We start from the raw sequence: 15396 nt of genomic DNA on the forward strand, positions 1-15396 counted from the left end.
CTATTTCACAATATTAAAGTAAGAGAAAAGTCTGGATATTAACCAGCCGCCTCTGTCTAGCAATTTATACAATCGTTTCATTGGACTAAGCAGGTAATGAGACCCGACCACAGACAATGAGAATAGTTTAAAGAAAGGCCAATCTTCTCCTCAAAGAGGCAACAATATTTAATGTTTAACTTGAATTAAAATCCAGAGAGAAGAAGTAGGTACTTAGCGAACATTTAAAAGTCTTAAGGTTCAGTCACTCTGCAGAAACAGAATCCTCACAGTGAATCTGTTTCTTTCATCTACAGTGTCAAAGTTAAGCTTTTGTTTTACTGCAGCGTCTGAGAAAGAGAAACAGAAAATCAAACTCTGTGTCTGTGAAGAGTGAATCCTGTCAATTTGAGACAAATAGTGAAACGTGAACTGGTTTTATCTGTCAGAAGCATTGGTTCATTCCTGCAGCTTTGTTTACCTGAGAATGAATCACCTGTCAACTGTCATTTAATCTCACCCATGATGACTCGGCCTTGTTCTCTGACTCACATCTCCCTTCTCTCATTTCCTTTACTTTGTTTCACTTTATTTCATCATTTCACCGGACTCTGCTCTTCTTCTCCTCTTTGTTTCCTCTTTCTGTCTTTTTGTCTTTATCAGTTCAGGTTCGTTTTAGCTCTGATGAACTTTCAAACAAGTTTTATATTATAAGTAGGTAAGTTATTATCGTTTTCGTGTCTGTACATTAAATAAGCTCTGTCCTGTTAGTTTAGCTTAGCATAAAGACTAGAGACAGAGGGAACAGTTAGCCTGACTCGGTCAAAAGGTGAATAAAACAAGCCAATAATAATTTTTTAATTTATTCTCTTCTTCCACAAAACTCAGTTTTTCATGTTGCTTTAGTTTTGTTTCATTTCATTCACGTGCATTTTATCTCACATCAGTTCTTCACTTCTTCTGCAGCAGAAGTTTTAACAATCAAACTCGTCGACTATGAACAAACCTCCTGAATCTGCTCACATGCACAGATGAACTCAAACAAACAACAGTTCAGTTTCAGACATGGAAGACCTCAAGTTTTCGTCCGTGTAGTTACAGTGTTGTTCCTCGAACTATTCATCGTCCTCCATGTTTGTTAGAGTTTAATGACAGTGATTGGTCGCAGAGTGACGTGAGGTCACTTCCCTCACACCTGACGCAGCTCCTTCCTCCTCAGAATGGACGTGAAGGACGGATGCTCTACGTAGCTGTAATTGATGACACCTCCTTCATTCTCATAATCAATATCATCGTCCTCCTCAATATCGTCGATGTCATCGTCATCCAGACACTGACTGTCCCCGTCCTCCCCCTCCTCCTCCTCCTCCTCCTCTTCCTCATCCTCGTCCTCTGTCTCATTCTCGCAGCTCATCCTCATCCTCCTGCGGTTGTTGTTCCTCACCGACGCCTCCAGAGCTTTCTGTCTCCGGTAGAAGTGGGAGAACTTGTTGAAGATGATGGTGATGGGCAGCGCCACCACCAGTGTGCCGCCCAGAATGCACCCGCTGGCCGCCAGTTTCCCGGCCACCGTCACGGGCACCACATCCCCGTAACCCACCGTGGTCATGCTCACTGTCCCCCACCACCAGCAGGCAGGGATGGTGTCCAGACCCACGTCCTGGAAACAAAGACCCAGAGAGGAAAGTTTCATAAATTAAATTTTTATACATCAATAAACACTTTTCAACAAAATTTTAAATGTTCCTGTGACCAAATTCAAGCACGACAACATCAAAAATAAAGGATACGAAATAATTTGCATAAAATGTTAAAAGTTTCTGAGGACTCAACACGTCAGACTTCACCTCTTCGTATTCTGCCGTGTAAGCGATTCCAGAGAAGACGGAAACTCCAACAGCCAGATACAGCAACAGAATCCCCACCTCACGATAACTGTGCTGCAGAAACGAGGAGGAACGACGTTAGAAACTTTACACATCTATGCCTGAAAAGAAAGATGGACGTCATGACACCTCGCAAATGTGAAGCCAAAGCGTCCTAATCACCCCCTGGTGGCTGGGTGCAGTATTGATCATAAATCCTGCCTCCTCTGTGTTAGCAGATGGGACATGGGCCAAATTACAAGAAGGATACGTTAAATAAATTAAACTAAATAGTTAAATAGTTTTATATTACATATTTAATATTAAATATATAGTTTCTCAAAGATGTTTCTGTAATTTTAGGTAAAGTTCTTATCACACTGATGTTTCTAATAAGTTTGGTTTCAGTTTTGCGTCCATGTGTATCCGAAAGGACTTACCCGAAGCGTCGCTCCCAGTGACCTCAGTCCTGTCGAGTGTCGGGCCAACTTCAACACTCTGAAGATCCTCGTCAGCCTGAGGACCTGAGGTGAGAGATGTGTGTGTTTCATTCAAAGTTTCAAGACAAACTGCAGCAGAGAGGATTATGCCTCTGGTTTGGCCACGTTAAGAGCCTCAGTTATTGTGTTTATAAGACAACAGATTATAATTTGTCCTCTGAGTCGTTCATCCATTATCTATATATCGGTTATTGTTTGAGGGTCGCAGGGTCATAGGGCACAAGGCGGGATTCACCTAGGACAGGTCACCGGCAAATAGCAGGGATGGTATTTGGAGACACAAAGAAAAGAAATGTCTGGGGTGGGTGCTCTGTCGACATGTGAGGATCTATGTATGCACCCTGAGGTCTCCACTATAATAATAGCAATAAAGACTGACACCCAATGTACAAGAACTGAGCTGAAAACGGATACAAACCCTCTTGGCTTGACCTTGACCTCATTTGGAGTCAGTCTGTGTGGTAGAATTGATGAAGCCACGGTATCAACCAATCACAAGCCAGTCTCAGCTGTCAATCATGACGTTTCAGCTTTTATAGCATGAAATAAAATGGTAACACTGGAGGTCACATTGTACCGCTACCATTCTTGGAAATGTTGTGTCTTGTGGCGTTATTTTCTAAGGACGTGCACTAAACTGATGCCACTGAGGCAGCCATGATACGCACATGTAGTAAAAACCAAATACTCTGAGTTCTGTGTCAAAGTGTGATTCAGATGAAACTGACCGACCTGAATAAGTCGTCCCAGGTTTCCAAGCTCCGACTCGGCTCCCAGGATCATGTCGAAGAGGAGTGTTATGTAGATGGGAACCACAGAAACCATGTCAATGATGTTCAGAGGGTGATGGAAGAACTTCTTCCTGTTCGGAGCGAGCAGCAGCCGCGTCACCACCTCCGAGAGAAAACAGAACTTTTATAGATTCAGTTTTGTAGCAGAAACTCACCTGTTTGTTTAGTGAGCTGACCTCGAAGGTGAACCAGCAGCTGCAGAAAACCTCCACCACCTGCATGGTGGGGTCCTCCGTCAGTTTCCCCTCAGAGTCAAACGTCTGACAACAAGCAGGAGAAAGAGAAGTTAAACAATTTAATCTTACATTTAGTTTTTTAACTTTGTCTTCTTCTATCTCAGCCTCATCAAGTTTGACTGTCATGAGCCATAATGTGAGGGATTCATCTGGTGGGATTTTACACAATATTTTGAAAGGGGCAATATGTGAGAATGCAAATGTCCGAATGTCTGTGGCTGCATTTTCTGGAACTTTTCCTGCAGCCTCCTGGGAAAATATCAGCAACATTCCATGTGGGAATTCAGCAGGAAAATGTCATAGTTAATAACAACATCAATCATTATAATACTATAAAACCCTGATGATATATTATAGCAACTTATTTTGAAGATGAAAGTTAAAAAAAATGTTATTTGACACTTTTTTACACTTGGGGCTATTGTCTTAAAGGTTCAGTGTGTAGATTTTAGTGACATCTAGTGGTGAACTGTCATGTTGCAGCTGAACACCCCTCACCTTACCCTCCCCTGTGGTAGCTTAGTTTGTCCAGCCTGGGCTACTGTAAAAGAAACATGGCGGCCTCCGTAGAGAGGACCCACTTCCTGTGTAAATATAAAGTATTTAAATATGAAGGGGCTCATTCTAGGGTAAGGAAAATAAATTTAGATCTGACACTAGTGAAAACATCAGTAGGATTATTTTAAATTCAATTTCTGCCAATAGATCTTTTTCACCTTTAAATCTTACACACTGGACTTTTAAAGATTCAGGTGAAGATGTTTTCAGAGTTGCGGACAATCTCCTGCTGCTTCTTCACATGAGAAACACAAACTGCAGAAAATGGTCTGCGCCCAGTTCTCAGAACATTTTCCAGAGTCTGAAAATGTTCTCAAGTGGTTTCAAAGCTGGAACCTTCTGTCTCTGAGTCTGTTTGTCTTCACTATCTCTCTCTGCTCTGACCTGATACTCGGGAATGCTGTTGACGCACATGATGGCGATGGACGTGAGCACCACAGCGATGGAGAGCAGGCTGAAGAGCTTGCTGGGGATGGAGTATCCTGGGTTCTCCAGCGTCAGCCACAGACACCTCCTGATGTTCCCACAACGCACCACCTGGAAGTGCTGCATGTCTCTGAGGATGGAGACCAGGAGATTTAATGACGAACACACCTGAGTGATGACGGGAGGACGATGAAAGTCTTTTTGTTTTACTTGTTCAGGTCCGATATCTCGTCCACAGACGTGTCGATGCTGCTGGCGTCGCTGTCGTCGTCCCAGCTGCGATGGCGGCTGCTCTCCAGCTTGCGGTCGTGGTAACGGTAACTACAGCAACTGTCCAGGAAGAACTCGTTGATGCCCCAGTACTCGATCTCCTGACTGTGGGAAAACAACAGAGTGACGAAGACAGTTCAGATGATGAAAACTCCAAACTTCATCCACGGTCCTGTGGGAATAGAAACTTCTCTCTCATCACTGTAACCAAACTCTTCCCACATTTCATATTGAGAGAAGAACTCTGACATTTTCCAGCTCCTCACTCAGTGTCCGAGGTCGTCAGGCCTGGGAGGAGAAATCATGTGACCTCACCAGCAGGTAGAAAACTCATTACTATCTCTAAATGTGTTGTGAGTCCATCTGCTGAAAATAACACCAGAAACACTGTCGGCAGAACAACACAACACATTTTCACTCTCAGAAGCTTCAGTTTCTACCAGTGTTGTACGGGAGGTGTGTCAGTGAGACACGAGGAAAGAGACACAGACCTGAAGGAGAAGACGCACAGCTCGTCCATGATGTGAAGTTTCCCCGTCTGGTAGAAGTGGAGGACGTACGGGAACAGGCTGGGATTCCTGTCGAAATAAAACTCCTTCTGCTGCACGTCGTAGTCATCACACACCTACGAGAGGAAGGAGGGAACATAAGGATTCAAGTTATTTGTTCCCCACATGTTCCGCGTGTACATGTTCATGTTCCGCGTTCCCCACATCTGCTGCTGCTGGTTCACAGGACAAAGACTAACTACAGAAAATGTCAAGACACGATTATCTGGACATTTGTGCGAAAACCTGACCCACCTGCAGAATGTCCTCCTCTGAGTCACATGACAGCAGTTTTCCCAGTCTGGTGTCTGGGAACTTCTTCAGCGTGGTGGAGCACAGGCTCCTCTTCAGGCCTCCGACGTTCACATGGATCAGACCCTCCTCGGGGTCCCGGTGGACCCAGCTGGGCACGCTCTCCTTCACCATGGTTACCGACTGTCGAGGGAAAAAGACGCAACTCAGGTGAGTCTGAGATACAGGTGAAAAACGAGAAAACAAGCCCACATTCAAATTTACTAGATCCTGATTTATATTCGGATCTGCACCAAATTACACGTCTTTCCTCGTTATTTAGCTGCAGGTATTTGTATTTGTGATCACTTTGACTAATCACAGCTTTGAATACTTTTTAAATCGAGGCCTGGATGTGACTCAGATCTTTTCCCGTCTTATTCACCTCAGGCTCCGAGCTTCTTTCAGTCACATGTGCTCTTTATCTTCGTCTGAGTGCAGCAGACAGTCACACACTGATTTGATGGACCAGACATAAATCAAAAAGCTCAACGTTCACTGGACCTGAGCCCAGAAGACTTTATATTAGGTCCTTAGACTGAATGTGAGTGAGTCCACGTCTGAGCTGAGTAAATGTAACGAGCCAAAACAAAGATTTTAACCAAATTAAATAATCTGAGTTCTGCTCAGAGAGGCTTCAATTAAGATTTAGTCTCGTTTAACATTAGCCAATGTTTGTTAGTACAGACACACACACACACACACACACACACACACACACACACACACACTTTTCACAATGTGACCCTACAACATGAAGAAACATTTACATAAAACTGTGAGTCTCGATCGTTAGCAGTTAGGTTTTGATTTTGACTTCATTTCTGGATCGTGCTTCATCGCTCGGACACGTAGCTCAACAGAAGGAATCACACATGTGCCTGCAGAGGGCGCTGTTGCTCAGTGAACGTCACATAAGTTGTGTTCATATTCAGGGGGGGTAACACAACTATTTCATCACCAGCTTGTCCCACCCTTACCACTGTTACCTAGCAACGGAACTGCAGTTTTAATGCCCATTTTTTTGTTTTGGGTTTTATCATGTGCACCATCAGCGGTTTTGGTCTCATTTGAAAAACAGTTCAGTCACCGAGAAAAGGATTGTGGGAGAGGTTGGCCTGAAGGATGCATGCGTTGGAGCCGTCATCGTGACCCGAAAGGACGAATTTGTCTGCTGCATTTGAAGGAGCCCTCGAAATTGGACGCTACATTTGTGACACTGTGATGCAATCGACCTTCAATCGCAGCTTAAATGTTTCTTAATAATCAAGTTCCAGGGAAAAAAGAAATGATCTGGCTCCTTCTTCTAATTCTTTACGTCTCCTGGTGTGAACATCAGATCTGTGCAGCACTCGCTCCGACAGGACGGAGGAGCTCCACCCTGAGAGTGAGATGTAACGATGTTATCGTCTGTAAGTGTGCGCTGCAGGAAATGGCCTCATCTCAGACAGGTGTTAAACCTAATGTGAACTTAATGTTGTTTTTAACAGAGCAGCCTGACTTCATCTCTTCTCTTCTTCCTGCTGCCGTTAAATCAAGTTTCTGTCTCTCTCTCATCCCTCATGTGTTAGTGGACGGAGGCCGATGTAGTGAGGAGTCATTTCTACTCAAGTACGTTCGAGCGAAACTTTTCAGGAAACTTCTATATTTTTCTTACACATTACTGCTGCAATATGGCAAATTCCCTCATTAATGGGACAAATAAAGGATAAATCTTATCTTATAAAAATACCATGCAGGTAATTTGTGTTAAATTTCGGAGGCTGCCTCACAGTGTTTCAATCTGAAAAATAATTCCCAGTAGTGATTAGACGAATCCTCAAATTTCACTAGAGTCAAAAACTGTTGATTATTATGATGCAGGTTCAGTTCAGAGAAGTTTGTGTTTGTCCGTCAGCAGGATTAGGCTCAAACTACTGGACGGATCATCATGAAACTTGGTAGGAGGACGTGAAAAATGACAAAATCATCAAAGTTACATTTTCACTGATTTTCAAATTCATGGATCTTAATGAAAAAATCTGCCATATTTAGAGGACTTGAGGACGAGCTGACTATTGGGCCGTGGTGGAGGTGACGCATGAGTGACCTTCAGGTTTTCTCTTTTTTCCCATCATGCACTTGCCCCAAACAAACAGAAACAGAGTAAAAGCAGTGAGACAATGTGGCCCCTCCCTCTGCGTCTATAAAGGACCCATGCTGGGGCCTCAGGGATCCGCCTGCTGCTCATACAGAAATGAAGTTGATCTATAATTCAGCACCAGGAAGCTCAGCGGCTTCAAATCACAGCGGTGGAGAGAAGAAGAAGGAAAACACACCTGCGATAACCAACTCCCTTCGACACTCAAACATGATGCAACTTCACTTTCCGGACAAAAGAAATCTTTTCACGCTCGGGTCGAGTGGGTTTTTTATTTGATTTACTTTTGTGTTTGTAGATTAAAATCACAGTATACATATTTAAAGAGTCAAATTGAGTTTTTTCTTCATATTCTGAAACTTTTGTAGTTTTAGTCCAGTTTTATTCTGAAGTTTTTTTTCTCAGGGGTTTGTTCATATAATCCTATAGAACATTTATTCATTAAAACTGTTTATTCAGATTTATTATTAACCAACCAACAAATATAATGAAAAAAAGAGAAAACTATTTGCTTTCTGTGAGTCAAACATCTCCGAGCATCGTTAAAAACTCTGGATCAGTAAAATACCACTTTTATTGTTGTTGTTAACCATTATAATAAGAATAATAATAGTAATAATAATCATAATCATAATAAACACATCCTAAACTGACTCTGATATATCGATAAAATCTAAAAGGAATTGTAAAAACATTTAAGGACACAATTTTTCAATTCTATTAAAGTCTATTATATTTCATACTCTCACATATTCTACCCCTATAATGTCTTCACCTCTTTTATTCTTTTTTGATTTATTGATAAGTTTACTCACTCGTTCATCAGCATCCTCCTCAGAGTCAGATTCACCCCATCACAAGTCCGGAAGTTTTTCACTTTCACTGATGAAAACGATGCAGAGAAACACACAGCTTCTTCCTCCTCTTCTTCCTCTTCTTCTTCCCTCCTCCTCTTCTTCTTCCCCCACTTATTCCTCCCGTTCCTCCTCAGAATAAAACTCTCTCAGTCCATCTCTCTGTGCTTGTGTAACATCACTGAGAGAAGAATCAGCTGCAGCTTCCTCCTGCCTCCTCTCCCTCTCTCTCTCTCTCTCTCCTCTCTCTCCTCTGTTCATCTCTGTCTCTCTCTATCTCCCTCTCTCTCTTTCCTCTGTTCATCTCTCTCTCTCTCCCTCTCTCTCTTTCATATCTCTCTCTCTCTCTCTCTCTCTCACTTTTAAAACGCTGCACGTGCTGATGGTTGTTTCTGTGACGTGTTAGCGCCCTCCAGCGGTTAATTTAATTCTAATCATCTTTATTTAAAGCTGCTCACGCACACACAGTAATAATAAGTTTGAAATGACCTCGCGCTTCCTCAGTTTAATAATATTCTGTGTGTCAGCTGAGAATTTAATTTTAAATTAAATCTCAGGTGTCATCAACTCATCAGTTTTTTAAATGACTGCAATGTTTCTCTAAACCCACAGAGACGCGTTAACATGCAACTCATGAGTTTTTAGTTTCACTCAGCTGACACAACATTAAAGTTTCCTCTCAACAACAACATGGAAATACAAAGTCGTGTTTATTATATGAAGTAATAGATGATGTGTTTTTTACTCATTTATTTTGTCCAGATTTCATTTTCTGTTTTTATTTGAAGAGGAAAAACAGTAATGTAACACAGATGAGGTGAAATGATGAACATCTGCACAGAAAAGAAGAAAACACTGAACAACAGCAGTTTTTATGTTTTTAATATTTTTGAAGAAAAGAGCTCAAAATACTTTTTGAAGCAAAAATGTGTTTTAATAAATCAAAACATATTACAAACAAATTAAAAGAACAACTCTGGATTTGATAACTGCCACTCACTGTATAAATGTATTAAAGAGTTTTTACTTTTCATGTCACAGACTTGTCTGTGAAGGTGTCGCCATCTAGTGGCCAGACTTTGGTTTTACATCTCAGTGTGGACAATTGTCTTTCTTTACCTCTTTAATGAAAATGTCTTCAAGCTGCAGAACCACCAGAGGTTGCTCCGCAGACTCAGTTGTCTGTTGTTCGTCTGTGGTCCGCCACTGTCATTTCCTCGCTGTCTTTCACAATCAAAGCCACGTTAGAACAAATCAAAGCCACGTTAGAACAAATCAATGACAGATCAACTTTGAGGTTCACAGCAGAATAAACAGAGAAAATGATCTTTCACCTGAGTTTGAATGTTTGATAAAAACACATTGTGGATCAGCTGGTTCTTGTTTCTATAGTAATGAAGATAAACTGTATTTATATTATGTGTGATTATCATATATACTTCTATCAGTCAATCAACAGTTTGACTCAATGCTGCGATCACATTAAACCTTAAACTGACAACAGGGAAACAGTGTAGGAGGGCTGACTTCATTGTGTGTTTGAGCTCACAGTGTTTTTCCTCTCATACTGAAGATGGGTGGAACCTCCTCTAGTGTAACCCCTGCATTAGGACACAGCTTTTAAATTCACTAGATACTCATTTTTATGTGGATCTGCACCAAATGTGTCTGTGAAGAGGAAACTCCCCTCCCCCTGATCTGGTTCACAGACAACATCCTTCCACCAAATTTACTGGCAGCCATTTGTTCAGTTTTTTTTTTTAATAATACAACGAGATAAAACCAACCCAAACATTCAGGGTGAAAACAAAATGCCCTGAGAAGTAATGACTACCCGTGATTGCGACATTTGGGTTAACACGAAATGTCTTCACAGGGAGAGGAAGAGGAGTTGCGTTTCTGAGGAAAAAGAGGAAGAGGAGTCGTTTTTCTGAGAAATAAGAGGAAGAGGAGTTGCGTTTCTGAAGAATAAGGGGTGTCGCCCCACTGTGCTTTGTGTAAAAGACTTCCTGAAGAATCTAGTCTCCACCAAGAAGTTCACGACCGTGGTTCTTGCTGGAGGATCGTGTCCAAAGGTGAAATTCTTTAACTTTCTTTTCCTGGTAAGTGTTCCCTTTATTACACACACACGCACGCACATACAAGATGTGGGTCACAAGTAAGCCAGAAAAATACTGCATGTCAGCCCACTACTCAGAGCTATTCAAATATATAAAGTCTGTCTAATCAAATCTCTTTTTGTGAACCTCAAGAATGTGTTTTATATAAATCAAAACATATTACAAACAAGTTAAAGAAGAACTCTGGATTTGACAACTTTTCATGTCACATGTAGTTGCAGTTAAAGAGGTGGATTTTTTTTTTTTAAGTGACAAATAAATGATTTAGGTTAATAAAGTAAATAAATAACTTTTTCTGTCATAGTTCTGCTGTAAGAACTAGTCAGTCATGTGTAGGATTGTTGGACCTTAGTGGAGGAATGTGCTCTGGATCAAATCCTCGTACTCTTCCTTTTATTCTGTAAATATTTAGCTTGGGTTTCATGGTTTTATTCCCCTGTGTATCGTCTCAGTTCCCGTCAGTCCAGTCACAGCAGAGTGATAAGGGTCTGTGCACGAGGGCAGTGCACTGTGTTAATGATTCCCTCATCAGTTATTAACACGTTTTCTTATATGTACCTGAGCTCGGAGCTGTGGTTCAGAAGAGCGGAAACATGTCTTCAACCATGTACACGACAGCGGAGGGTGTAATGGTGGTCACCCATGTGCACCCCCCTGCACCCGTGGGTGATGGACTCCCACAATGCGTTGGCATCCGGAAGTTCAGCAAGAACCAGCCAAATGTTCTCGGGGTAAGATTGAGCATCAGTGTGTGGAGACGATGCAACGATTTCTACCCGGGGGAAATACAACAAGATGGAAATTTTGTCTGTCTATTTATTCATTTTTATTTTCAATCTTTCATATATGGATCTGTTAATGCTACTTTTAATTAGAATGTTATTTGCCACGTTTATGATCTTTCATTTGAAGCTTTCATTGTGGATTTATGTTCATGCTCTTATTTGTTAGATGTCCTGTAAACGACATTCAAGCTGAACGATCAAATTCATCCATCAAGTGTTTAAACTTTTCCTTCATTTTACCTTAGATTTCACAATTTCTGATTCAGAATGGCAGAAGTAGTCGTAAATAAAGTATACGGGTGTGATGTTAATTTGTCAGCTGTTGAGTTCCTTAAATGCTGGATGATGTGATGTGATTGAAAAAAAATATATATACATATATATATATATAAATGTCACATTATTACTTATTTCAAGGTTAAAGACTGAATGACAAACACTTGATAAACAGCAAAACATTTCAGGTTTTTGAAGACAATTGTCTCATTCTAATGTAAAGAAATCAACAATTTGTACAATTTCCATGAAACTTAAGAGTAAAAACATCACTGGGATTATTTTATAGTCAATTCACCTAAATCTTACACTCTGGACCTTTAAAAAAATTAATGTGTTCTTATCATTTTCAAATTGGTTTTTCCTTCATCTTCCTGAGTTTGTCTGAAACCAAAGTTGACTCATTGGTTTGTGTCTCCAGACCATTCAGATCATCGTCGGTCTGACCGTTCTGCTGTTTGGGATCGTCACGGTGATTAATGCGGACTCACTTGGCGCTTTCTCCGGCTTTTTCGTCTGGGGACCTTTAGTCGTGAGTCAACCTTAATGTGCTGCTCTGCTTTCAGGCTGTAAAGAGGCTCAGTCCTGTTCTGCTTTACATCCATTATAAATGCCAATACAGTCATAAAGACTTTGTGTACTGAGCCAGAACAAGTAATTATCACTTGTACTCTTTCAACACACATCTGGGAATTAGTTATACAGCGCCCTCTAATGGTAAATCTCCTTACTGTTCTTCTGGCTTTTTGGGAATATGCAGTTTGCAGACAATGAATAGAAAACGCTTCCCCCTGTTTCCTTTTTATAAATATTTAACTAGAACCTTTATTTATAGGGCAGGGAATAAGACAATTCAACATTACAGTATGCACCTTCATCAAGATTTAATTTCACGAAATCCAGGATTTTATTTGAATGTTCATTTTCATTGTGCCAATGAAAATATAACCATCCTTTCATCAAGTTTCCAGGAAATCCGTATATAACATTAAACACATACATAACATGGATAATAATAAATCAGAAAAGACATGTTGGTAATATCATGATGTACTGGGATTAATGACGGCTTTTTAAGAAACATATACGTTATAATAAGTGATGTCATTGAGGTCAGAAACTAAAGAATACGTATGCGCTTGTCTGTTGCAGTACATCACAGCTGGATCCCTGACAGTGGCTGCTGGGAGATATCTCAAGCGTTGTCTGGTCAGTGCCTCACTGTTGCTACTTCATTTCAATTCTTCCAGTCTTCCAGCTTCATGCTGGTAATGCGGCAACGACACCGCTAACAAGGCTGAAAAGGTGGAGTTGACCAAGGCCAGTGATCGGTGTGGGTCGTCCCTCAACCAGCCAACTTAGCGATCAATAAAGAGTCTGCCCCAGAGTTTGTCCCTTGCGAGGCACAAAGCATTGAAGATCTGCCTCCCTCTGGGTCTGACACGGGGGGAGGTCTGACATGTAGCCCAGGACAGACCCAGATGGAGGCAGATCTTCCATCTTTTCTTTCAGTCTAGCTGTAAAGTTCTTCATTTGAGATCTTTTTAGGCCAGAAGATGTATCATCCATTGTGGAAGGCATAAATCTTGTTTGCATGACCTCCCAATGTTTGCGCAGGTTTTTCTCCGGTTACTCCGTCTTCCCCCCACAATCCGAAAAACATGCATATAGGGGATAGAGACTTTAAATTACCTGTTTGTCTCAGCCCTGCGATGTGCCGGCGACCTGTTCAGGGTCATGTGGAATGTCAGCTGGGATTGACACCCTGCCACCCTCAAGGATAAGCGGTATAGATAATGGGTGAACTGGTTGTGATCGTGATCCAAACACCTCTGATATAAAGCCTCATTGAACTAGTCAGACTAAAGTAAACCCGGGTTGTTCAGAGCAGAATGCACCAACATCACCTCACTGTGCCCGGGAGTCCTGACGTTGTGTCTCTTGCTCCCTGCCAGGTGAACGCTGCTATGGCTCTCTGTGTTATTGCAGCACTTTTTTCCACCACTGGGACCATCCTCTACTCTCTGGATGCTGCAGGAATTCTCAGTCGGTGCTACAGTAGTGACTCGTTCTATCCCTGCTACTTGTATCAGGTATGCAGTTTGATGGTCGTTCACACTATACATCACGGCGGAAAGAAGTTGCAGACTCCTGGAAGCTTTAGTCTTCTTAGTCTTACTCATTATTTGATCATTACTGTACTAAGCTGCTCACTACGATCTTTTTGAATACCTCTTTGCCTCTTTGCATTGATCTCCATTTAAAAAAAATGTATGTGTCATGAATTTGAGGGAACCAAAGTTTTACGAGCCTAGTAGGGCAGACCTGGCTGCTGATTAACCGGCCTCCACTCAATTATTCTATTTGTTGTATGTGTTTTGCCAGAGTCGGTCGCAGGGCTTTTCGGGGGTCTTGGCTTTTTTCAACCTTTTAGAGCTCATTGTCTCGATCGTCGTCGCAGGATTGGCCTGCAACGCCTCCTGCCACTGCTGCGGAGAGGTGAGTCAACCAGCGACTGAGAGCGAGTCAGTGTCAGATAGATTATTCTTCAGTGCTCACGGTAACATATGATGAACTGACGCCTGCTGCACACCAGAAGATTATTATTATCTGAATCAACCCTCTTGATGATCATGGGAGCGATCGTCCGATTCTCTGTGTTGATATGACTTGTAAACCAGGATCGCAGCATGACATTATTCATTAAAGCATTTCAGCCTCCCACCCTGAGCGTGATGTCAGAGATAATTGGCCGCCATGCAAACATGGTCCAGTTTCTGTCATATGTTCAAACGCCAAGTGTGTGTTCCTGCGTCTCGACTGGATCGTCTTGTGTTCAATGCTACATGTTATGTCTGTGGTCAAAGCAGCTGAAATTTGAAAATCCACTAGTGTGCAGCAGACATTAGTTCCAAACTCAGATCAGATAGCCTTGAATAATATGTAGAAGTAAATATGACAATTAGACAATTGAAAAGAACTGTTGACCTCATCAGAAACAGATGTGGCTTCTTCTCTCCTCGCACCTGCAGCTCGTGAGGAATCGTTGATGCAGTGAAATGAGATTCATTCTGTGTGTTTTGTCTTCCAGCCGAGCACAGTCTTTGTTTATCCTCAAGCGTCAGCCTCCCCCGTGGTACCAGCCGCGGCTCAGCCCGTCCCACAGGTCAGGTCACATCTGTGAAGTCATGAGCACTTGTGGATCCTGTCTCTAACATCATAAGGACATTTTAACCCATATGTGTGTCTTACAGCTGGAGAACAATTTTAACAAACCACAACTTCCGGGAGCCTCGGGTCAAACTCAGCCTCCAACCTACGATTCCGTCATCGGCTGAAAAGGAAAGGACCTGCCTCTTCCTGCATAACCTGGCAACATGATGACTGATACCAATCTCTTTATATGCACGCCCCTGAGCCAAATGTTTTCAATTTTCTCTCATCTTCAAAATATTAAGAACCTTACATCCCCAAATAGGAGAAGCACGATATGTCATGTTCACATGATAAAACAATTTTCTTATAACTGCACTATTCCAGTTTGCACAACCCATGTGTGACTTATGACTGCTTACTATATATTTACTATGCCGCACTGTGTGCTATGCTTTGAGCACTTATTATGCATACTTATGTATTCTGTCTTACACCAGGGATCAGAGATAAACTGTATTTTAATCCTTTACTTGAAAATAAAGTTGATTTTTTTCTTTGAGATGAATCTATTTTTATTAAAGAGAGGACATAACGATATAAT

General features: G+C 41.7%; 2 protein-coding genes across 6 annotated transcripts; one reads left to right on the forward strand and one right to left on the reverse strand.

The window, feature by feature from the left end:
• Positions 1-826: 826 nt before the first annotated feature.
• On the reverse strand, positions 827-8700 carry LOC109635564 (potassium voltage-gated channel subfamily S member 2). Its single transcript, XM_020096831.2, has 10 exons — positions 8420-8700; positions 5429-5608; positions 5117-5250; positions 4566-4730; positions 4314-4485; positions 3312-3395; positions 3077-3238; positions 2285-2368; positions 1827-1919; positions 827-1639 (listed from the first exon to the last, which is right to left on the reverse strand). Exons 2-10 carry the CDS (start codon positions 5597-5599, stop codon positions 1169-1171), a joined length of 1536 nt encoding a protein of 511 aa, XP_019952390.2. The 5' UTR covers positions 5600-5608; positions 8420-8700; the 3' UTR covers positions 827-1168.
• A 1308-nt stretch (positions 8701-10008) lies between these two features.
• On the forward strand, positions 10009-15354 carry LOC109635503 (membrane-spanning 4-domains subfamily A member 4D-like). Of its 5 annotated transcripts, none has more exons than XM_020096699.2 (8): positions 10009-10560; positions 11142-11309; positions 12061-12171; positions 12792-12848; positions 13595-13732; positions 14025-14138; positions 14731-14805; positions 14894-15354. In XM_020096699.2, the coding sequence occupies exons 2-8, from the start codon at positions 11172-11174 to the stop codon at positions 14975-14977; spliced, it is 717 nt and encodes a 238-aa protein (XP_019952258.1). In that variant the 5' UTR covers positions 10009-10560; positions 11142-11171; the 3' UTR covers positions 14978-15354. The 5 variants fall into 5 exon arrangements, with proteins under 5 accessions (XP_019952258.1, XP_069372545.1, XP_019952260.1 ...); XM_020096701.2 differs by having other exon boundaries at positions 10201-10533; XM_069516434.1 differs by having other exon boundaries at positions 10421-10559; positions 11146-11309.
• Positions 15355-15396: the final 42 nt, after the last annotated feature.

The sequence above is a fragment of the Paralichthys olivaceus genome, chromosome 2 (assembly GCF_024713975.1).
Source record: "Paralichthys olivaceus isolate ysfri-2021 chromosome 2, ASM2471397v2, whole genome shotgun sequence".
Taxonomy (NCBI): Eukaryota; Metazoa; Chordata; class Actinopteri; order Pleuronectiformes; family Paralichthyidae; genus Paralichthys; species Paralichthys olivaceus.

Bases quoted from the DNA above. Each gene is read 5' to 3' on its own strand.
- LOC109635564 (XM_020096831.2), bottom strand. From the start codon at position 5,599: ATGGTGAAGGAGAGCGTGCCCAGCTGGGTCCACCGGGACCCCGAGGAG. The intron at 1,920-2,284 runs GTAAGTCCTTTC...TCGTTTCTGCAG, and splicing joins CACTGGGAGCGACGCTTCGG to CACAGTTATCGTGAGGTGGG. The intron at 1,640-1,826 runs GTGAAGTCTGAC...CTTTGTTTCCAG, and splicing joins ACACGGCAGAATACGAAGAG to GACGTGGGTCTGGACACCAT.
- LOC109635503 (XM_020096699.2), top strand. From the start codon at position 11,172: ATGTCTTCAACCATGTACACGACAGCGGAGGGTGTAATGGTGGTCACC. The intron at 12,172-12,791 runs GTGAGTCAACCT...TGTCTGTTGCAG, and splicing joins TCGTCTGGGGACCTTTAGTC to TACATCACAGCTGGATCCCT. The intron at 13,733-14,024 runs GTATGCAGTTTG...GTGTTTTGCCAG, and splicing joins ATCCCTGCTACTTGTATCAG to AGTCGGTCGCAGGGCTTTTC.